This window comes from Cuculus canorus, chromosome 22, assembly GCF_017976375.1.
Source record: "Cuculus canorus isolate bCucCan1 chromosome 22, bCucCan1.pri, whole genome shotgun sequence".
NCBI lineage: Eukaryota > Metazoa > Chordata > Aves > Cuculiformes > Cuculidae > Cuculus > Cuculus canorus.
The window spans coordinates 5,378,900-5,401,859 of record NC_071422.1 but is presented as its reverse complement, the minus strand read 5'-3'; the positions used below and the strand labels follow the sequence as shown (position 1 = coordinate 5,401,859).

The window sequence follows — 22,960 nt, the reverse complement described above, 5'->3', positions numbered from 1 at the left end:
ACTCAGCGCTGGTGAGGCCACACCTCGAATCCTGGGTTCAGCTTTGGGCCTCTCAGTACAAGAAGGACATCGAAGGGCTGGAGCGCATCCAGAGAAGGGAAACGGAGCTGGGGAAGGGGCTGGAGAACAAGAGTTGTGAGGAGCAGCAGAGGGACCTGGGGTTGTTTAGGCTGGAGAAGAGGAGGCTGAGAGGAGACCTCATCGCTCTCTGCAGCTCCTGAAAGGACGTTGTGGTGAGGTGGGTGTTGGGCTCTTCTTCCAAGCAACAAGTGATGAGAGGAAATGGCCTCAAGTTGTGCCAGGGGAGGGTTAGACTGGATATTAGGAGAAATTTCTTCACCACAAGGGTGGCCCACAATGCAGTGGCAGGTGGTTTAAAACCCCGGCGGGATTTAAAAGCTGAGTAGACAAAATGCTCAGGGATCCGGTTTAGTAGTGGAGAGGTACAGTTGGACTTGATGATCTCAAAAGTCTTTTCCAACCAAACAATTCTATGATTCTGAAATAAGAAGAAGCCTTGAACAGCTCGGGAGCATCGAGGGTGCCAGAGTGACTCGTGTAATCCCATTATGGAGTTCTCCAGAGCAAGCAGTTTGCTCTATATTTGTGAGATAACAGGATTAACTCCGTGTTCAACATCATTTCAGCCTAATAATTGCAGAATCACTCCTAAGGCCCTAATGTCATTGATTCTACAGAGGATTCTCATCACCCCCCCACCAGCCCCAGCTCTGAAAGCCTGTTCATTAGCGTCAGCATCTTAAGTTAATTACTTTGAGATATTTTTCCTTTCCTCCCCAAAGCAAAGTGTAATTTAACCCCTGCAACGCAGGATGCTTGAGCAGAACGAACTCCTGCTTTCCCTCGAGGAAGGGACGATGTTCCCTTTCCTAATCACCACCACCATCTCCAAGGTCTAATGTCAAGATCAAAGAGTGAGGAGACAATATTTTTTTTGTGATTTTGATTGAATTTCAACAAAAATCATCCCTCGTTAAAGTTCTTTCAGTGATCAAGACTCGGGTGTCCTAACTCTGCCTTCCTGCGATAGGGAGAGGTCACAGAGATGGGGAGATGTTGATCTGCCCTTTGAGAATCCTGGAATGGTTTGGGTTGGAAGTGACCTCAAAGCTCATTCAGTTCCACCCCCCTGCCATCGGCAGGGACACCTCCCACTGGATTAGGCTGCTCCAAGCCTCATCCAACCTGGCCTTGAACACCTCCAAGTGGGCTGGGCTGCAGCACAATTTTCTTCCTACCCAAGTCACTGTTATCACTTGTCCCATCACAGCTGGATGGGTTCAACCTGTAAAAAAGCTGCACAAGATCTCTGGTTTCTTATTGCACTCGGGTGTTTCAGGAGACAAAAGACACCTTCAGAAATCAGGGCCAGGCTCCTTTTCAAGACAAATGAGAAAGAAACAGATAAAAGCCGTGACGTCAACGGTGATGACATGCGACTGCTGGGAACCGGCTGCAGATGGGCACCAGCCCTGCAGCCCCAAGAGACAGCGCTGTTTGGCTAAAGCCTCAGCAAACCCTATTTACGCCTCACAAGGGCAGCAACGTGAATGAGAAGATTCATCATTTTGTTTTTAGAAGCCAGGTTTGCCACTCAGCCTGGACACATCACTGCTGTGTGAATTAAGAAAAACAGCCATAACCAAAATCACTGCATTTATAATCAATCCACTTACCTCTGGTTCCAGGTAGGCTCCTCTTAGGATCATAGAATAGTTTGGGTTGGAAGCGACCTTAAAGCTCATCTAGTTCCAATCCCCCTGCCATGGGCAGGGACACCTCCCACTGGCTCAGGCTGCCCAAGCCCCATCCAACCTGGCCTGGAACCCCTCCAGGGACGGGGCAGCCACAGCTTCCCTGGGAAACCTGAGCCAGGGCCTCACCATTCTCATGGGGAAGAAATTCTTCCTTATGTCCAGTCTAAATCTGCCCCTCTCCAGTTTACACTCATTGCCCCTCGTCCTGTCCCCACAAGCCTTTGTAAACAGTTCCTCTCCAGCTTTCTTGTAGCTCTTTTCAGGTATTGGAAGGTCACTATAAGACCTCCTTAAAGCCTTCTCTTCTCCAAGCTGAATCACCCCAACTCTCTCAGCCTGTCCTTGTATGGGAAGTGCTCCAGCTCTCGGATCATCCTTGTAGCCTCCTCTGGACCCATTCCACCAGCTCCATCTCCTTCTTACATTGAGGATTCCAGAACTGGATGCATTACTCCAGATGAGGTCTCAAAACTCTTCTACCCCCAACTCTAATAAAATATGCTACTGAAATCCTCAGACGGACTTTACAGGTAGTGACGTTTCAGAGAATGAGGGGAGTTTAAGTTCCAACGAGTTTGAAATGGAAACGAGCAACTCTGGAAACCCAACCCTTCCACTCCGTGCCCCACTTACTGAACCACAGTAACTCCACGCTCACTGTTTCACAGTCAGTCAGCCTGAATCATCCGAAGGATTGATTACATGTCCTACAAGGTCTTATCTCTCAATACAAGGAATAAGATCGTCCAATTCAATCAGGAAGCACTTCAGCCAACATTTCTCACTCAACATCAGCCTTTGCTGTTATCTCGCTCCAGCCAGCCTGGAGGCCAACACAGCTCACACCCAGCACATCCACAGTTTAGCCACTAAACCACAAAAGCAGCAAAATCAACCTCCGCTCCCTTCTAGGCAGAGCTGTCTGTACAAACTGCACGGTCATTCGCTATAACAGCTTTAAAAGTCACTCGAAATGAGATGCCACAGAATTACAAGGTCTCTGGCAGGTCAGTAAATAATCTCTGTAACACACTGGGCTCGTAGATCAAGAGAGGAAGGCAGCAGGAGTTCAGACACCTACTCAAACCATAATGGGCTTGGTTCGCAGGGGAATTATTGGGTATTTATTCCCTTCAATGCCAAATCAACCAGTGAAAGGGGAGTTGATCTGAATCACCTGCAAATACAGCAGGGAAGAACAGCACCACCACCCCATTAAGTGCCCCGAGCACCCCACAGCACAATAATTGCACTAAGAACTAGAACACCCATTGCAAATTTAAGAACAAAAGGCTGCCAGGATAACATCCCAAAGTATTTCCCTACCTTGTCAAGTGCACTTGATTCATTTGCAATAATGCTTTCAGGGAGGTGCTGCACTGCACCTTGTTTAAAAGTCAAACGGTCTCCATTGAGATCAGTTCAAGCCTTCGGTAAATCTGACTAAGGAACAGTAGAATTTTGCGTTTGTGCGTGCTTGCAAATTAGCATCCATCAACTGTAATTAAATGTGAAATCTTGGGCACTTTGACCACTTCGGCTCCTTTCTATTGTATTGCACAAAGTGGTTCCAGTGCTTTGTGCACAGGAGCTCATAAGGGAATCGCAACTTCTGTACCTTCCTGGAAGAAAAACCTGTTCTGATTGAAAAGGCACCATAAAGAGATTTCCACTGGCTGGTGACCACCAACTGCTCTTCCCGTGCAGACTTCAGAGCTGTGTGACAGCAAAGCACATCGCCACTGCAATGCTCTCTGTTTGACTCTGCAGATCAGAAACAGAAAACAACAGCTGCCATCTCTGCCAGCCCAGTTTAAACCACGAGCCACATCAAACACTTCAGTTCGACATAAAAAGTGCACATTTGACAAGTTTTCCCTCAGTGCTGCGGAGCAGTTTCAGTGCCCATCCTAGCAGCTGCCTTGAAGCAGCCGATTTCCAGTTGAAACTTAGTCATCACAAGGGGATTCCCACCAGCCGGTCCCAAGTACCGCAGTGAGCTGTGGAACCCCTGGATCAGAGGCTGCCCTTCCATCCCTGCTCTTCAGCAAATGCAAAGAACCAACCAAAGCACTCTCCACCTCATTCACTCCCTTCCTGCACCTACTTGGACCCCTCCTTCTTTGAAGGCATTGCCCAAAGAGTCAAAACTCCTGGAGACTTAAAGCCCCATTAGGTTTCAGAGGAACAGAAGACAGAGCAAGCTCTTCTTTCCTCCTCAACCCTGACACCCTGTGGCAGTCCCCATCAGATCAGAGGGAGGTCCGGGTGGTGACCTCCTTCCCACGCAAGCAGCTCCAGTCACAGAATCATAGAATAGTTTGAGTTGGAAGCGACCTTAAAGATCATCCAGTTCCAAACCCCCTGCCATGGGCAGGGACATCTCCCACTAGACCAGGCTGCCCAAGGCCCATCCAACCTTGCAAGTCCTTGTCTCTGCCAGCAGTCCCTGATCCACTCCAGAGACACACGATGGAAACTCATACTCACCATCTCTCTCCTTAGGTTCAAACTAACAGCCTACAGGCAAGACATTTTACACCCTCACAGCCACTCCCTCAGCTTTCACTGCTGCTAAACACAAAAGCCTTCATAAAACAAAGGACCATTGTCACTCAGCAGACACCTTTGAAGCTGAAAACTGATTTTCCTAAGCAGGTTTTGTTTTCTCCTAACAGACTTCACACAACTGTTCTCTTCTACTCGTACCTGGTGCCTTCCCAGAGGAGATGGGGAGCCTGGTGGGTCTTGGTAAGCAGCAGCATCAAGGGGTCCTGGTTCCACGCATCAACCAGCAGCCACATGAAACACAAACATCGTTTCCAGATCCCAAGGCAGCAGCCTGACGGAACGCAGTGATTAAAGCATCTCTGGGAGAGGTCATACCCACCATTCCTTTACTATTGCATTCCTCTCCCTTCTGACCATCGGTCTGCTAAAAGGCAGCGATGAAAGAACCTGCTCGGACAATCACACCCTGGAACAGTTTGATATGTCATCTTTTTGATCTCAAATTTCCTTTCAGACAGCAGGGCTGGTAGGCAGTTGGCAGCGATGGATGTGCACTAATAGGTATTGCTTCTCCAGGCATGTTTTGAACCAGGAATGATCTAAAAATCCTGTGACCTATGCATAAGCGATGATCACGTCCCCTTTTCCATGATGGATCTCTGAGGATCTAAAGGTTTTGGTCTCATTTTTAGGGATAAAAATGGGGAATTGAGTAGCCAGCCTTGCACTCTGCCAGGAACAAGTAGCAAAGCTGGTGGCACAAGCAGCAAGGACTCACATTTCTGCTGTTTCCTCCTCTCAGACTATATTTGGAGTCTAAGTCTCCAAAAGCAGCAGATCCATATCACAGTGGTTTCCTTACGAGGCACATAGCCCAGAAATCGGCAGAGATGCTCAAACAAATTACTTCTTTGTTGCACAAAGGTTAAGGACTCAAAGAGTATTTCCTATTTTTAGTTGGAAAAGAATTGGAAAAAAGTAGCACAGCAGGAGACAACGGGGATGAAAGTCAACAGGGATGAAAGTCAGCCTCGAATAACGAAAGAACTGCAGAAGATCCTTAAAGCATCCATAAACTTAGTATTTTGTGTGCTCTTCTAAAAGAGGAGCTTCGGGAAAGAGCCTGTGTGTACAAAGGCTGCAATACTTCACCGATTCCCCAGAACACTTTGCAGTTGTCCCACAGAGACTCAGGCCTTTGAGGGAAGCTGCTCCAAGGTTCATAGCCCGATACCTGCAGAGGATGGACGTAGCCACAAGGAGAAACTGTAAAGAGAGCACTGAGGCACAGGAGGTCAAAGGACCCAAGAGCAAACACTTCCCAAGAAGAAAGGCATTGCCATGCTGCCTCCACAGCAACTCATGAATAATTAGCTGAAACACCGCTGGGCAAGCAAACTGTGGGGCTGCTTCCACATTAGGTCAAGTCAACGGCGCAGCAGAGCTTTCAAGGAAACACAGGCACAAGGGGAGGCTCGTCTTGCAAAACACAAAGCTCCCACTTCTTCAGTTTTGCTTTTTAAGACCATAGAATAGAATCACAGAAAAGTTTGGGCTGGAAGGGACCCCAAAGCCCATCCAATTCCAACTCCCTGCCATGGGCAGGGACACCTCCCACTGGATCAGGGGCTCCAAGCCCCATCCAACCTGGCCTTGAACACCTCCAGGGATGGGGCAGCCACCACTGCTCTGGGCAACCTGGGCCAGGGCCTCCCCACCCTCACAGCAAAACATTTCTTCCCAAGAACTAATCTCAATCTCCCCTCTTGCAGCTGAAAACCATTCCTCTTCATTCTCTCTCTGCCCTCCCTGATCCAGAGCCCCTCCCCAGCTTTCCTGGAGCCCCTTTCAGTCCTGGAAGCTGCTCTAAGGTCTCCCTGGAGCCTTCTCCAGGCTGAACAACCTCGACTCTCTCAGTCTGTCCTCGTACTGGAGGTGCTCCAGCTCTCACATCATCTCCATGGCCTCCTCTGGACTCGCTCCAACAGCTCCATGTCCTTTCTGTGCTGAGGACTCCAGAACTGAACTTCAGGTGAGGTCTCAGGACAGCAGAGCAGAGTGGTGGAATCCCTTTCCTCCCCCTGCTGGCCGCACTGCTTTGGATGCAGATCGCAGGCTTACAGGCAGATGAAACGCTGGAGAAGATGACATCTTTGACTAAGAAAAAGGTCCAAACCTAGCTCCTACCATGCCAAAATAACTGAGCAGTCTTTGGGAGGGGGTCTGGGCAGTGAATGCGTGAACAGTAGATGGAACAGCAGAAATAGGCTGTGAAAATAGAGCGTGATCCCTCACTCACATCACAAGAAGGATGTGAAGAGGGGAAAGGTATTCCAGTGACATTTCCCTTCAGCAGATCACTTGTGTAGGTGGGACCTTGGAAAGCAGGGAAACTCGGCCCAGCAAGGTGTGTATATTTAGATTTCATTTCTCCCTGTCAACAACCTTCATCCTCCTGCCTGCCTCCCAGCACCACTGACGACTCGGGCAGCACTGTCCCTCCAGAAGAGGCATAACCCATCACTGCCACCTCTCAACTTCTACACAAGACCCTGCAGATGCCCACCACTTCAAAACATCTCCCGCAGGTTCCACAGAGCGAGTTGGGAGCCGAGGGCTACGCGAGAAGCTACACGAGGTGCTGCGACTCGAGCAGTTTGTGCATTCATTGAGCCAACACCTCTCAGACAGGCACAGCCTACAGGAAAGCAATTCGGTTTTGCTCAAGCCTAGCATTAGAGTGAAAAACTGAGCCATCTGAAGCTGCCTTCAACACGTTTGCACCCAAATCACTGCAGATAACTGACGTGCGTGGTTACTTAAGCTACAGCCACTGGCTTAGCGCCGCATCCCAAGGCTTGCAAGAACTTTCTGTGTATTCTCCATCTTATAAAAACAACGCAGGGTAGCACTGCGAGCAGATTTGGAGTTGCATACCTGTTCTAAACTGTGTTTAGAAAAGCTCTGAAACTTCACTGCAGCCTGGAGACCCTGCTTCCACCGGTCTTCAGGGACAAGCATGAATTAAAATCTGAAGACAACAGCAAATTTCATTTTTAATTAGCCAGGGCAGCCAGCCAAGGAGGGCTCCCCCCCCATCCCTGGGCTAGCGAAGCCTGACAGCTAAAAAGGATTTATGCTTCGCTCTGCAGTCCCAGTGGCCATTCGAAGCACACCGACTCTGAACACGCGCCAATGCGGTTAAAACAAAAGCCAGCCATGCAGCATGGTGAATGCAGTTAATAAACAACCAGGTAAGGACAGCAATACGTCAAAAAAAAAAGCACCAGGCTTTGAGGGAACAAAGGGCATTGACTTCAGCTCTGCTCCTGCACGTAGCTCCGTCTTACCTCATCTCCAGCCTCAGTGCCGGGAACAACCCAGGAGTCCTGAGCTTTAGCAGCACTTGGAGAATGAGTGTCCTTAAAAGCAAAGCAATTTTAAGGAAATAATAATAACATAAGACCCATTTGCTTATTCTGCCTTTAATACGGGCTGCTCAGCTCCCAGCACGAAGGAAGCAACGCGTCAAGCTTTACAACCAGCTGTGTGGGGTGTCTGTGCATAGAAAGATCAAGTACGGATCCTCCATCCTCAGCTTGCACAGCTGAATTTGTTCAGGGGGAAAGGGAGGTAATTTTACTTGAGTTGGCAAAACGCAAACAGAACATAAGGCCTCTCACATCCCAGGCCACCAGCGCTGCTTGAATGAGGAGTCAAAGCTCTCAGCAACCTCGCCAGGCTCCAACCTCACAGCTCACCGACCTACCGAAAAAATGGAGCTCAACTGCATGTAAAACAGGGACAAAAAGCTCTGTGACATGAACGCAGCTGCCTGCTGGCAGTCCCAGCAGAGGCCGAGTCCTGGTGAACAAGCAGAGCTCACAGCGTTGCTCAAAGCCATCCCATTAATGTAGGCTGGAGAGATGGAAGAGTTCATCCTGCTGCTGCCTGCGCTTTGTCCTGGGGCTGAGCAGGGAGTTGTCATCTCCACAGCCACTGCTTCCACATCAGCTGCCAGCGTCACACTCGCTTTACCCATCCTCCCTCTTTGGAAGTCGGGATTAGTTTGCCGAGAGCAAATCATAAGGGAAAGCAATCATCACAAATTAAACGTGCACCTTACAGGCGAACAATTAGAGGGCACAGGAGCAATTCCTGCCACCAGGACTATCAGCACGACGTGTTTTTATGCACGTGCTCTTGGCTCGTAGCTGTTTCTGCCAGGCCACTGGGTTCCAGCAGACTGGAAGTCCAGAACCAGCCTTCAGCAAACAGGCCTGGTGCATCGGCCACGCCAAGCACACCACGCTGCTGAGAAGTACGTCAGCTCTCAGGTTTTAGGGATAGCATCACCTAATTGCATAAGAATAACCTAGAAATAGCATTTAGGGTCATGGAGTTGTACTTCACTAGGAGTTAGAAGTCATCTACTAGTCTACACGACGTGAGGTCGGTGTGCCTGATGGAGGCTGCCTTCCCACGGTGTAGGTAAGGGCTTTCAGGCTAATCTTATTCCAAAGGAAGGGAAAAAGGGCCATTTAACTGGTGTCTTCCACAGCCGTTTTAGGAAAAGCCATTCCAGGCAATCTCTAGGCCAAAAATCTACGCGTTTTAGTTGCAATCCTATCCTTGCATCAGTTAAACCCAACAGCAATGAGCTTGCTTGCCTGAGGGCAAGTACTACACAGCGCCTAAAGCAAAAGCTTTAAAGCCAAATTTTGTTTAATAAAAAAACTCTATATCTTGTGCAAGAGAGAGCAGCCAACGGAAATTAATACGGAAAGAAAAGTCAGGAGCCACCATGAGCTGATCCTGCTTTCTGGCTTGCCTTGCGCTCTGCTCCATGCTGCGATTATACCCATGAAGAAGGGGGATGTGACTTGTTTTCAAGAGCTTGGGATATCCAAAAGGCTTGTATTCCACATTCCACAGTAGGGAGATTTCCAAAAAGATCTTCCAGACGTACAACACAGCTCCAAGATCTGGTCCCACCATTACTGCAGCACAGCTGCAAGCGATGCATCTGCCAAAGCAGCTTCTTTTCTAATCACGTTCCACATTTGAACTGAAAACACCGAGTTTTAAGTGATAAAGCTCTTTATGATGCTTAACTAAAGAGGAAAGAACAGGACTACAACCCCTGGTAAGATATCTAAGAGCGTACTTACCAGTGTTCTCTTCCATTCCTCCTGCACACCGCCTTTAGGAGCAATTCCTACAAAAACAGGAAACAATTGACACCCATTAACACTCTGAGCAAGATCAAAGCTCTGGTTTAGTTTCACTTCTCTATCAGCTCTGCTCAGTCCACACACAACCAGAGTGGAGGAACCCTGGAGCTGAAATCCTATCCAAGCAAACCAGGAACAAGATATTGGGGCATCTCCACCCCTCTTTGAAGACATCACTGCCTCTAATCACACACAGTTGGGCAGAAAAGGGAAACAAAATTAAGGTGCAATAATTAAAACATGAAATGTTTGTTCCCAAGGAAAACATCTCGCATCTGCCTCTTCAGGAAGGCACGTGTCTGCTGCGAAAGGGAACGGCTAATGCTTATCTAGCGAAGCAGCACAGCATGTGCACAGGAAGCCTTTTCCATGTCATACAACATCAAGACAATTCTGAACGCATTGGGGAAAAAAAGGGGGAAGCGGGATTTCAGCAGCAACCTCAGCTTTTTGCTGGAGAAGGTTCTTAAGTGAGGCGTAAGAGGAACTGATTTTGGGGAAATCAAGTGAGATCTTGATTCCGGTAGATTACGTAACACAGGAAAATGATGCTCAGCATTTTAGAGAAAGGGAGCTTCTGTCCCGAAGAGCTCGCATTTCAAACCCAGACAACCACAATGGGAAATGCCACCAGGCAGAGCATGGGGTGATGGGGAAAGAGCTACAAAATAAGCTCATTTCCAGTTCTGAGAAGACAAAGGCAGCTTTTGACTGTCGCCCATTTCAGCCTAACCCCTCACCACTCAGTCTAAGACCACTCGACACCTTTGCTCCCAACAGGCAAAGTGCCCTTTGTTGACTGTGATACAACACGGGATCAGATGGATCATCTCTGTGTGACAATGTGCTGACTTTCCAGCACGTGCTCAGCTTGCATGACAGCACCGGAGTATCCCAGGGCTGCAGTGTCAGAGGAAATCACCCTACCACCCCACCACCAGAACGGCATCTGAGCCAGCTATCACCAGCAGAGCTTTGTAAGGTTTGCTTTGCTGAACAGTGTGGGCGAAATGCTTCTTTTAATCAGACAACCATGCTCCAGGCTACTTCTCTCTGTTGGAGAATATTCTTAGATGGGGAGAACATCTCGACAAAGCCATAAAACTCAAAATGTCATTGGCAACCACAGCATTTAAACAGCTTAGCACAGAGAAGCGCTATCTGGGTGGACTTCTGGGTGGCAAGGCAGTCACTCAAGAACATCAGATGGTGTTTATTCCAGAGGCAGATTATCACAAGGTTCCTCGGGAAGCACCCTCAGAATCCCTCCAGCGCAATCCATTAACACTGCTAACTTCCACGTGCATTGGGATGGATGATTTGGTACATCCATGCGATATCTCTAACAGCCGCAGCTAGGACACCACCAGCAAAAAACAGATCGAATGCTCCTGACAGCAGAGGAGACGTTATGATTTTCACAAGTATCATCACCCAGTCAGCATCACAGAATGTCAGGTTGGAAGGGACCTCAGGGATCATCTAGTCCAACCTTTTAGGTGGATCCATAGTTTAAATGGATCCAGCACCCTGCCAAGCTGAGCCTTAAAGCTGCCCACTGCAGAGGAATCAAATTCCCTGGGGAAATTATTCCAATGTTTAACTGTTCTCATGGAGAAAAATGTCCTTCTGGAATCCAATTGGATTCCCTTTCCAATTGGAATCTCCCAGGGAGTAACTTAGCCCCATTATCCCTGGTCTTTCCCATGTCATTCCTCATCAAAAGGGAGTCTCCATCTTCTTGGCAGACACCCTCTATGTACCGGTACATGGTAATGAGGTGTCCCCGAGAAAGCCTTCTCTTCTCAAGACTGGACAAACCCAGTTCTCTCAGCCTTACTTTGTATGGAAGGTTTCCCAGTCCTCTGATCATCTTTGCGGCCCTCTCCAGCCTGGTCACATCTCTTTGGTATAGTGGGGACCAAAACCGGACGCAGCACTCCAGGTGTGGCCTGACAAGCACCTTCACACCAACCCAAACCCCTGGTTGGTAGCAGCTCTACCGTATAAGGTGCTTGTAGCTAAGTTCTCCCTGCCTGTCCTAAGCCCTTCTGGGAAGGGAAAGCAGAAGAGAAACAAAAGCAGACACCTCAAAACCTACTTGAACCCCAGCACAAGTGACAGCAACCCTCCTACTGCCCCAGAGCCACCAGGCAATTCTGTTTAATTCCCCTTGCAAGGACATTCCTCCACGGGCTGAGCTTTGCATATTACAAGGGGCACATTTGTGCCTGGAATACTAATCCGGCCAGCTCATCGCTGCTGGACACTTGCTGTAGGCACCAAGGACATCCGTCATCGCCCGACAGCACAGCTGGAAGCACCTCAGCCCGTGTGAGGAGGGATCCTTCCCAGCAAAACACATCAGCTCATTATTAATAGAACAAGGATAAAAGGCACATCGGAGATGAGGAAGCAAAATCAGAACTCCCAGCGTTGCCACGGGGCTGCCAAAGCAGGAGCGCACATGGCAGAATGCACTAAGAAACAGGCCCTTGCTCACTGAAACAAGGGATTACGCAGTGCAGATCCCGCTGCCAGCGTTAACGAGACCTGGCTAATTTGGAAGCTGCATCCTGCAACGAACAGTGAGGGATAACCTGCCCCGCAGAACAGAAAGTTACTTTTATCCCTACTAGCAGATGTTTCCCAGGTACCCAAGCCTGCGAAAAACTGAGGTTTGCACTTCCTTTAGAGTGACTCGTGCTACAGTTCTGAATATTCATGTGCTCCAAGTGCTCTGACATCCCCTGGGCCTGACAGCCGTGTGAAATTCCCCTGCCACGAGAGACTTCCCCACTGGGGGATACGCAACGCTGCTCCCTGCCCCTCGCAGCCGCTCCGCACCGCAGCACGCAAACCCACGGCCTTTGTCTGCCTGGTTCAAACACTCGGCTTTTATTTCACAGCTCCTCTTTCCAATCTAAGAATATATCCCTGTTCCATTGCCCCAGCTCTGAACTCTCCGCAGCAAGGTGATGGCTTTTTTCCAGCTAGGCAGCTAATCCACACACAATGGAAGATGACGGCTTAGCAGCCATGCTGAAGTTATTTTCTGTGCTGTTTTCTACCCTGTTTCTTCAGTCTTGATGCATTCCCTGCTGAAGCGGGGAATTTCAGCTGTCCCAGCTCTGCCCGTGTGCTGCTCAGCTCCATTGCATCCTCCTGAGGGTGCGGTTCCACAACAACAAACTGACCAAAGTCCAGACTCCAGACCTCCTCCTGTGCCCTCCCATCCCTTTCTTGAGTCAGCACTGATCCAGCTGCCCGAGGAGCAGCTGGAAAGCTGCCCCAGACTCACACCACACACTTCCAGAGGACCACATGGTGGGTTAGGAAGGACAGGACCTTGACAGCTCCAAATAGCCACCACGAAGCTGGACACTGTTTATTCCAGCCTCAGGCTATCCCTGTAGTTCAGCCCCAGAGCTTCACTGATTACCAGCTTACCCACTGTCTCATTTTCTGCGGCCTTTTTTTCCTCAGACTTCTTGATCACAAAGCTTCCAGCTTCGGTGAAGCCTATTAGCTGTTCTACTCCATCCTCACCGGCGCTTCTGATCCGGGACACTCATCTCCTCCAGCGATGCTGAGCGCCTTCCTTCAAAAGACTACGGGATGTTTCTAAAAGTCCAACTAAAACCAAGCCAATATTGGTTGTTTTTCCCAACTAAACTAGAAAACAGACAACTCTTCCAAGTAGAAGTGGCACATTATTTCTCCGCAGCGCCTGCTAACGGGCTTGCCTTAGGCATGGAAAGCTGGTTTCCGTGCTGGCTCAGCTCTAAATCACCATTCCAGAGAGGAAGGTGACAGCAGCTGGGCAGCCACTACAGGGCTCTTACTGTAATGAGAGACAAAACCGGAGGCTGCCTTGGAAAAAAAAGCTTGTGGGGGAGAGAAAGGATGTTCTTATAACAGTGTTGAACTGCACCCATTGGCTGGAGGGAGAGGGAAGTGTGAATAAACACCCTGAGGAACACGGTCCTGCGTTAACGCAGACCATATCCATGAAATTAATCCAAACACACCTGACAGCCTCCTAGAATAGCCTTTATTTTGCCCCAGTACAGTGCTAGTGACAGCAAAACAAATATAATACTGTAATTTGTTAAGCTAAGTCAGTGCTTTTCTTTACACCATTAAAAAATACTATTACTACAGTAGCACCCAAATCTAGAGCCTGTCCCAGAGAGATGAGCCCAGCGATGGAGCTCCTACCTGCAAGAGCTCACGCTGGGGGCAAGAAACTGGTGGCGAGACTCAGGCTGGCACTAAGCACAAGTTATCCAGGGAGGGTCTGAGGTTTCGTTCCTGCCTTGTCAAATTTTATCCAAATCACAGAATCACTGAATAGTTTGGGTTGGAAGGCATCTCAAAGCCCATCCAGTTCCACCCCGTGCCATGGGCAGGGACACCTCCCACTGGATCCGGTTGCTCCAAGCCCCATCCAACCTGGTCTTGAACACTTCAAGGCATGGGGCAGCCACCACTGCTTGGGGCAACCTGGGCCAGGGCCTCCCCCCCCCTCACAGCAAAATATTTCTTCCTAAAAATCTAATCTCAATCTCCCCTCTTGCAGCTGAAAACCATTCCCCTCATCCTCTCCCTGCCCTCCCTGATCCAGAGCCCCTCCCCAGCTTTCCTGAAGCCTGTTTCAGTCCTGGAAGCTGCTCTAAGGTCTTCCTGGAGCTGAACAACCCCAACTCTCTCAGCCTGTCCTCATACAGGAGGTCCTCCAGCCCTCTGATCATCTTCATAGCCCTCCTCTGGACCCATTCCAACAGTTCCATCTCCTTCTTTTGTCGAAGATTCCACTGCTGGACACAGAACTCCAAGTAGGTCTTATGAGTTGAGCCAAACCATTAAAAGAGCTCCTCATGCATCACACTCAGCTCCAGATGTTTCTGAAAGGCTGGACTCACGGGAAAAGCTTCCCAACCACCCCACCAGATGTGGTCATCAATCCCTTTTTATAAATGCGATTAAGAAACAAATAGAACCCCCCCCCCCCAAATCCACATTTTCTTCTCTCGCCAATCAATTACTCATTCCAGGAAGGCAGACGAGCAGATTTTTGCAAAGCTGAGATAACTCCACCTTAATGCTATTGCTGTCCAGGAAGTCCCCAGGGGAAGGAGTAAAGTCACTCAATTTATCTGCCAGCCCTAAGATTAAAAGCATGGTAAACAACGTTAAAATTCTGTTCTACAAAGCAGAATAACTCAATAGCACAGCACTGTTCTCCCCAGGGCCAGCTCAGAGCACGGATGGCACAGCCGAGAGTTTAAATATCACAAAGGAAGTTCTTAAAAACCCTAAACAAATCAACCATGCCCAATGCCCCATGAGACAAGGTGCGAAGGCAGAGTTAACCTTTTGTTGGACCGAGCAGTACAGAGGGGAGGAGAGAGGCACACGAGCCCTTCTTCAGGTCAGCAGGAGCCAAAAAGCTCGCCTGTTGTTCTGACATCATCCAATAACAAATCAACTCAACCTTGGTTTGCTCAGGTCCTTCAGTGATCACGGCCTCAACATCTCGTGTACAAACGGATTGCAAAATCCTCTGAGCAGCCTCTGCTGACCCAGTTTGTTCTGTGCTAATCACACACAGAGCAACGGAGAGGTCAGCTCCTCTGCATCCTGGGTAAATTGGAATACTCCCCCTTGATAAAATGACACAGATTAAACCAAGAGGTTCTCACAGCCTAACGGCAACACGGCAATGAATGGGGTACACCAATAATTAAATCCCTGCAGTCTCACCGAGTCATGGAATGCTTTGGGTTGGAAGAAACCTCAAAGCCTATCCAGTTCCAACTCCCTGCCATGGGCAGGGACATCTCCCACTGGATCCGGTTGCTCCAAGCCCCATCCAACCTGGCCTTGAACACTTCGAGGGATGGAGCAGCCACCACTGCTCTGGGCCTCCCCACCCTCACAGCAAAACATTTCTCCCCAAGATCTCACCTAAGTCTCCTCTCCTTCAGCCCAAAACTGTTTCTTCTCATCCCATCCCTGCCTTCTCTGATCAAGAGCCCCTCTCCTCAGCTTTCCTGGAGCCCCTTTCAGTACTGGAAGCTGCTCTAAGGTCTCCCCGCATCCTTCTCTTTTCCAGGCTGAACAACCCCAACTCTCTCAGTCTGTCCTCATAGCAGAGGTGATCCAGCCCTCAGATCATCTCTGTTGCCTCCTCTGCACTCGCTCCACCAGCTCCACGTCCTTCCTGTGCTGAGGACTCCGTCACTTCACAAGGATCCCAACGCGTTAGGCGGGAGGGTGGCTTCTATTTCTTCACTTGTTGGAAAGCACCTGCTGTCGAGCAGGAATGCAGCAGCTGTTCAGCACAAAGAGAAGGGTTTGTGGAAGAAGCAACAAACGTTCCACAGGAACAGCAGGAAAAATCAGAAAACAGTATAACAACTCTAAATGCAATTTCAACAGAACAACTAAATGTGAGAAATGTAAATACAGGAGATCTTACAGCACAAGAAACAGTGGCTTTTGGTCCCAGATTTCACGTTCGATGACTGCTTCCCATGCAAACGACAAACGCTTTTCAGCAGCGTGGCAGCTGCCGGTGGGTGGCACAGTAATATAACATTACCAGGGATTGGGAAGGGAAGGGAGCTGCATCCTTCAGGGCTGCAAGATGTGGAAGGTGAGTGGGTTTCTTCATCACTTGTACAATTTAAACCTTAAAAATACTCACCGCCACGTAGGCAGAACACTGAAAACAGACACCAGACCCACCTTCACTCACAGCTCTGCTGCTGCCCAGCACGCTGGACCCTAGACAGGCCCCTTTGCCTGTCTGTGCCTCAGTTTCCCCCTTTTCAAGAGGGATTAACTTCTTCTGTAAAGCAATTCAGAGCCCAATTAAAGCTTGCAATGCTCCGTGCCCATGCAGGACTCCCCCAGTAGTGCCTGTACACCTTAACACAGCTCACAACGCAAACACAGGGGTTCTTTTTCACAGTTCCACTTGAAACAGCTCCCACAAAGTCTCCAAGAGCCACCCACAGCCTCTCCCAGGAGTTTCGGTTCACTGACTGAGCAGTGTTTACCCACCCTTAAACAAAAAGGCAGCAGCCTGTAGGAAAGCACAGCACAGAGATGAACACAGCCACAAATTCAAAGCCAGCTCCCAGTGACAAATGCTATTTCTATTCAGCTATCAGTACAGTAAACACTTCTAATTCCGCCTCCAGACCTTTTGGCAGCTGATCAACCACTCTGGAGGGGTGGGTGCACACAAGGGAAAACACCTGCAGTGTGAATACAGCAAATCAACTTCTCCACTCCCTGTCCTGGAAGCAGCTGAAGGACTCACCTCTCCCAGTGCTCTTTAATATTTTCATCCATGATACAGGTAGATCGAGGGCACCCTCGGCAAGTTTGCAGATGACATCAAGCTGAGCGGTGCAGTAATGATGCCAGTAAGACAGGACGTCATCCAGAGGGATGTGGACAAGCTGGAGAAGTGGGCCTGTATGAACCTCGAGTTCAAGGCCAGGTTGGATGGGGCTTGGAGCAACCTGATCCAGTGGGAGGTGTCCCTGCCCATGGCAGGGGGTGGAACTGGATGGGCTTTAAGGTCCCTTCCAACCCAAATCATTCTATGATTCCTGATAAAAGCAGAGGGCAAAATTAAAGCAGAATGGCTGATTCATGCAGAAGGACAAGGGGGTTTGTTCTTATTATCCTGGAAGCATCCAAAGGGAGGTAGCAAGGCATGGCTTTTCCTTGATCCCATGACCTCCCAAAAGATGGAAGCCCCAATCACCAAGAACAAGAGCTTCTTTATCCTCTGGATTCTTGACTGACAGCTAGACTGTAAAACTTTAGATTTACCTCCACGGTTGAGCAGAGGTGGAAGTTCTTCCTTAGAAGGCTGACAGATGTAATCATCACCTGCAGGTTACTACAGCTCTGCCTACAGCTGGTGATTAGTGCCCCATCCTCTCAGAATTCCCCTCCGTCATCTCTCTGCCCAACAAGTTTCAGCTTGGAAAAGTTTCATGAAAGATTTTAGCTTGGCTCAGCAAGAAAGCTCAACACCGAACGCTTGAATCGCAACACTCAAACACCCCACGACCACAGCTGCAAAACGGTTCCACTGCAGAAATCTTTTGGCAGAGGAAGATGCACAGTTAGTTATAACAGAGTGAACCAAATAGCGTGTTTGTAGACATCATGGAATCACTGAGGTTGGAAAAGACCTCTAAGCTCATCCAGTCCCACTGTGCCGACTAAACCGTGGCCTGAAATGCCACAGCCACATGGGTTTTGAACCCCTGCAGGGATGGAGACTCCACCACCGCCCTGGGCAGCCTCTGCCAAGGCTTCACCAGATCAGCAATGAGAATTAAAAGCAACTCAGGGCTGAAATATTAAAAAAGCCAGAAGATCAAGCTTATTATAATGAGATCCAGGATATTAAAGATGTTCTAGACATCCACAAACTCAAACCACGCCGCTTAATCTATTAACACAAATGAAAGCATTAATACATTCTTCTACTGAAGAAAGCGATGCACACATTTTGCTGTTACCCAGGAAGGGATGGGCACACGGGAAGGAGAAGGGAAAAAAATGGATGTATTTGTGGAGTAGTTTCCACCTGGTTATCCAAGTATGCTTGTGGCAGAGTGGGACTTAAGGAAACAAAGCAGCTCCACCAGCACCTACTTCAACAAAGCAAAAAAACAATGGTTAGGTGAAATACAGAGCTCATTTGCCCAAAATCAAAGCTGTATTTTCCATTTCTCCTTCTCTCCAAAAAGCACGAGATAAACTGATTTTTGACAACACAAATCCCATATCAGGAATAACATCATGGCTGCTTGAGCCACCACAGCACCAGAGAAACCCTTAGTGAGCAGCAAAACCATCAGCTGAGCCCCTGCAAACCCAGACAGCTCAGTCTCTGCATCAGTATAAATTAATTAGAATAACAGAACGGTTTGGGTTGGAAGGCACCTTAAAGATCATCCAGTTCCAACCCCCCTGTGATGGGCAGGGACACGTCCCACTGGATCAGAGGCTCCAAGGCTCATCCAACCTGGCCTTGAACACCTCCAGCGTTGGGGCAAGCCACCACTGCTCTGGGCAACCTGTTCTAGTGCCTCACCACTCTCATCATGAAGAAATTCCTCCTTAAGTCTAGTCTAATTAGGGCAGTAACGGGATGCACATGGGAAATGCCTCGAGTCCAATTCACCGTTCAGAGAAGGTTACACTACTGTAAAGGGAGAACGTTCAGGAGTGTGGTCACTATCCCTGTGATTATTGGAACGGAAAGGCTCCAAGATGCCTTTTTTCCCCCGTATATAAACAACTATAAAACAACACAACACATTAAACATTGAGCACCTAAGATTCGAACCGAAAAGGCAAAATTAATTACAGGCCACCAACACGGATTAATTTCCAACCAGATCTTTTCCAGCATTGCCACAAAAGCACCGTCCTCAGCTTTTTTAAGGGAGAAAACCCAGCAGATGTGGGGCTGCAGAAGTTCTCCCTGCCAAAAGCAACTAAAGGTCAGCCTGCAACTCCTGTGAAATCTCAGCCCCACTTGTTTCAGCTCTGGAACTGGCACGTTTCCATCGCATCTTTCTGCACAACTGATTTCAGCACAATAGAGCTTGTCAGAAATGAGAGATTTCTTTGTGATCGGTACCTACCTGCTCACACAACTGTTTGTTCTCGTACCACACCTCGCAGGGAATTTCAATTTGCTCCAAACACCGCTAAGCAACTCTGTACAGGACCGTGGAGATGATTAGAAACAAGAGGATTGTTGAATGCCCGGAGAAGAAACTGCAGCAGCTTGAAAGCATGAGAGAGCTTGGCCAAAGCCAAGATCCAACACTGCAAAGTAAAGCAAGCAGACTCAAGATAGCAACTTCATGATAAATAAATCCACAAATGAACTTGCACTCGGATGTACGCATGAATTGACATTTTCTCTCTCAATTTTAAAAATGATTTTCCGCTTTGTTTGAATTTGTATAGAGACCAGTGAAGAATCTCACACCTCTGCCACAAAAGCCTGATCGGAGATAATCATTGCACCCATTAGGTCACAGCACTGATTCAGCGAAAAGGCTTGACTGTTTCCGAGGACGCCTACAGCTTTTGAAGTAGGAAGAGCTGCTTTTACAGCCCAACAGGACCTCCCAACATTGCATCTACTGAATAAAATCCATGTTAATTTGACAAAACGCTACTGAAAACGTGAACTCTGTCACAAAATGGTTTAGGTTGGAAAGGACCTCAAAGCCCATCCAGTTCCAAACCCTACCATGGGCAGAGACACCTCCCACTGGATCAGGGGCTCCGAGCCCCATCCAACCGGGCCTTGAACACCTCCAGGGATGGGGCAGCCACCACTGCTCTGGGCAACCTGGGCCACGGCCTCCCCACCCTCACAGCAAAATATTTCTTCCTAAAATTTCACCTCAATCTCCCCTCTTCCAGCTTAATACCATTCCCCCTCATTGTATCCCTGCCTTCCTTGATCAAGAGCCCCTTCCCAGCTTTCCCGGAGCCCTTTTCAGTACTGGAAGGTCACTATAAGATCTTCTCCAAGCCTCCTCTTCTCCAGGCTGAACAACCCCAACTCTCTTAGCCTGTCCTCATAGCAGAGGTGCTCCAGTCCTCGGATCATCCAAGTTCTTCTCTGCGTGGCTGCTCCCGGTGCATTCTCCACTCAGCCTGTTAATGTGCTTAGGATTGCAGAGTCCTCTACTTGTAGTTGTGTGCCATGAAGGACACGAATGAGTTGTTTAGGTGGACCAGGAACGAACCCCTCCATCCTCAACTGACCACTCCCATGTGCAGCGAGGGCTGTGGACTGCACAAATGAGCTGGGCTGTACGTAACCCATTCCCACATTGCGCTGCAACACGTAAAAAGGTGCCTAATAACAGGGTTACTCATTTACTTCTGGCTTCTGGGGTAAAACACAAACCACCTTTGCCTTAGCTTTGTGGTTTCCATTTTCGTCAGACTTTCAGTGAAAACACAGTAGCCGAGTACACATCGCAGAGCTGCGGTAATGCCCCCATAATTATGACTCGATAGACAATTTCACTCAAAACCACTGTTTCCTCACCAAAATGAGGCCACTCTTGGTCTCAGCCACTGCAAAGCCAGTTTGCAAAGCATTTCTTTTTAAGTAGCGATAGCAATGAGTTTGCTGCTACCAAAGTGCTACACTGATTTGGTCGGGACGCTCAACCAAACTCCGACAGAGGCTGAGACAGATTCCAGAGGCTCTGGAATTTGCAGTCCTGTGCATGGGTCTTTCCCAAGGCACTGTGCACATGGATTCCTCACCGCATGCCCAACTACTTCCTGGGATAAATAAACAGCAGGGGACGCGCAATCTGGTTAAACCCCATGCAGGAGCACGTTTGAGTACATTAACCAGGCACCTCTAATTGAATTCCATACTGAAATCCAACACAGCATTCCCACTGGAAAAAAAGGCAAGATCCAGGAAACTTGGGCTGTGGAGGTGACTTTATCAACTTGAAGTCAACACTTCTTAACCAAACATTGCCCAGCTGCTTAAAATTAAATCTCTTTCTGAATAGACATACTGGAATCACATCACAGCATCTACAGGAGGCTTAAACTTCATCTTTTGAGTCAGTGCTTTGCCCAACACTGAGCAGCTTGAGTACAGTTTGCAATTCATCTGCAGCTTTATCCTTCCATCACAGTATCAGTATAGTAATTTCTAATTATTTCTGATTAAGATATCAAACTTCCTTAAATAAACCCTCCCCAGGGAATTCATTCTTGTGCTCCAGAGCTCCAGCTTTAATAAAAAGGTGCCTCAGCCGTAAATAGGAAAACAGAGAAATTAATTCCCACCACTGATCTGAGGAACTCTTCCTAGCACAATTGGAGTAAGCAAGGCATCCATCACGAACAGAAGCCCAGGAAGTTTCTGAACGAGAACATCGCCTTTGGAAAATAAATAAGTCATTTGTAGCTCTCATTGCTGTGCACAAAGTTTATGAAGAACCAACACTGCCTGCACAGTGATCTGACTTCAAGGGCCCCGAGCTGGTTCTGACCTCAGGGGGAAGTTGTGCTTTTCCCAGCACTCAAGTGCTTCCAGATAAAATCAAGGAATAGTTTGGAAGGGAACTTAAAGTCCACTCAGTTTCAACCCTGCTGCCACGCTTAGCTGCATGAAGAGCTCAGCAAACTATGACTGCTTCTTTGCAGCCACAAAAGGACCTTCCAAGGGAACAATGACTAGAAAAACACCAAGCTGAACAATCAAATCTCACATCACATCCTGCAGGCGGGTGAGTTGATCTGGTCCAAGAATGTCAGCGCAATGACAACTGTCCTTTTACCAACTGGGTAATATTAAACAGGAGGAAGCAATTTCAACAGCAATGAGCAGATCAGGGAACAGATAGGATGTGGAAGGAGAAAGCATTGAGTGTCTCCAGCACATTTCCAAGGCACGGAAGCTGCTGGCTGAGGAAATCTCTTCCGATGGGATGCGATAACTGCAAGCTTACTGGCTCTTTGGTCCACATACCTGGCACAGTGAGCTCCTGTGTCACAAGCAGAGGGTTGCAGACACAGGACGGTACCTCGGAGAGGAGGGCTCAGGGCGCATCCTGCAGCTCACAGCCCTGCTTGCTGAGATCACTTGACTTGATCACCTCAAAAAAGTCCATCTAAGAGCTAAGCAAGAATGATATTCACCTTGCAGGGTGACTGGAAGTCCAATACGAGAACGAGCCTTTTAAGAGCTTCAGAAGAGAATTAAAATCCAATAAGGAAGAAATCTTTACAAATTGAGCAGCTTGAACTGCACGCTCTGACTTTGTGGTGACCTCTCTCGTATGCCAGGTTCAGCCACTCTGTACTGTTCACCCGCTGTGTCCTTGGACATCAGAGTAGGTTAGTTAACACACCCTGTGACCCCCCACCCACAATCACAGCTATCAACAAGCCAGAAACTGCTGGTTTGCTCGGCAAACAAGACCTTTCGATAGGTGCCAGCAGAAGGAACGGTTACAGAAGTACCCTCATTCCCTTGACTATGCTAGGGCTCCCGGGAAACTTCAAACAAGGAGGGTTCTGGGAATGGACTTACCTAAACTTATACAGAACTAAAGGGAGCTTCAGGAAAGCTGAGGAGGGGCTCTGGATCAGGAGGGCAGGGAGAGGATGAGGGGGAATGGTTTTGGGAAGAAACAGGGGAGATGGAGATGAGATCTTGGAAAGAAATGTTTTGTGAGCGTGTGGAGGCCCTGGAACAGGTTGCCCAGAGCAATGGTGGCTGCCCCATCCCTGGTGGTGTTCAAGGCCAGATTGGATGGGACTTGGAGCCCCTGATCCAGTGGGAGGTGTCCCTGCCTGTGGCAGGCAGGTAGAACAGGATGGGCTTTGAGG

The 22,960-nt window shown here is 48.6% G+C and overlaps 1 protein-coding gene across 5 annotated transcripts in view; it reads right to left on the bottom strand.

The window, feature by feature from the left end:
* PHACTR4 (phosphatase and actin regulator 4) overlaps positions 1-22,960 on the bottom strand; it is a 77,436-nt gene that overhangs the window by 40,228 nt on the left and 14,248 nt on the right. Inside the window, exons 3-4 of one of the 5 annotated variants that reach the window (XM_054086540.1) lie at positions 9,461-9,507; positions 7,640-7,711 (exon numbers count right to left, since the gene is read on the bottom strand). The exons of 2 other annotated variants lie outside the window; for them this stretch is intronic. Coding sequence is in view for 2 of the 3 variants with exons in the window: in XM_054086537.1 (XP_053942512.1) it covers positions 9,461-9,476 (16 nt within the window). In the remaining variant the exon portion in view is untranslated. Of the gene's footprint in view, positions 1-7,639; positions 7,712-9,460; positions 9,508-12,973; positions 13,129-22,960 lie in introns of those variants that run through there. 2 more of the 5 variants (XM_054086537.1, XM_054086536.1) reach the window with 2 other exon arrangements.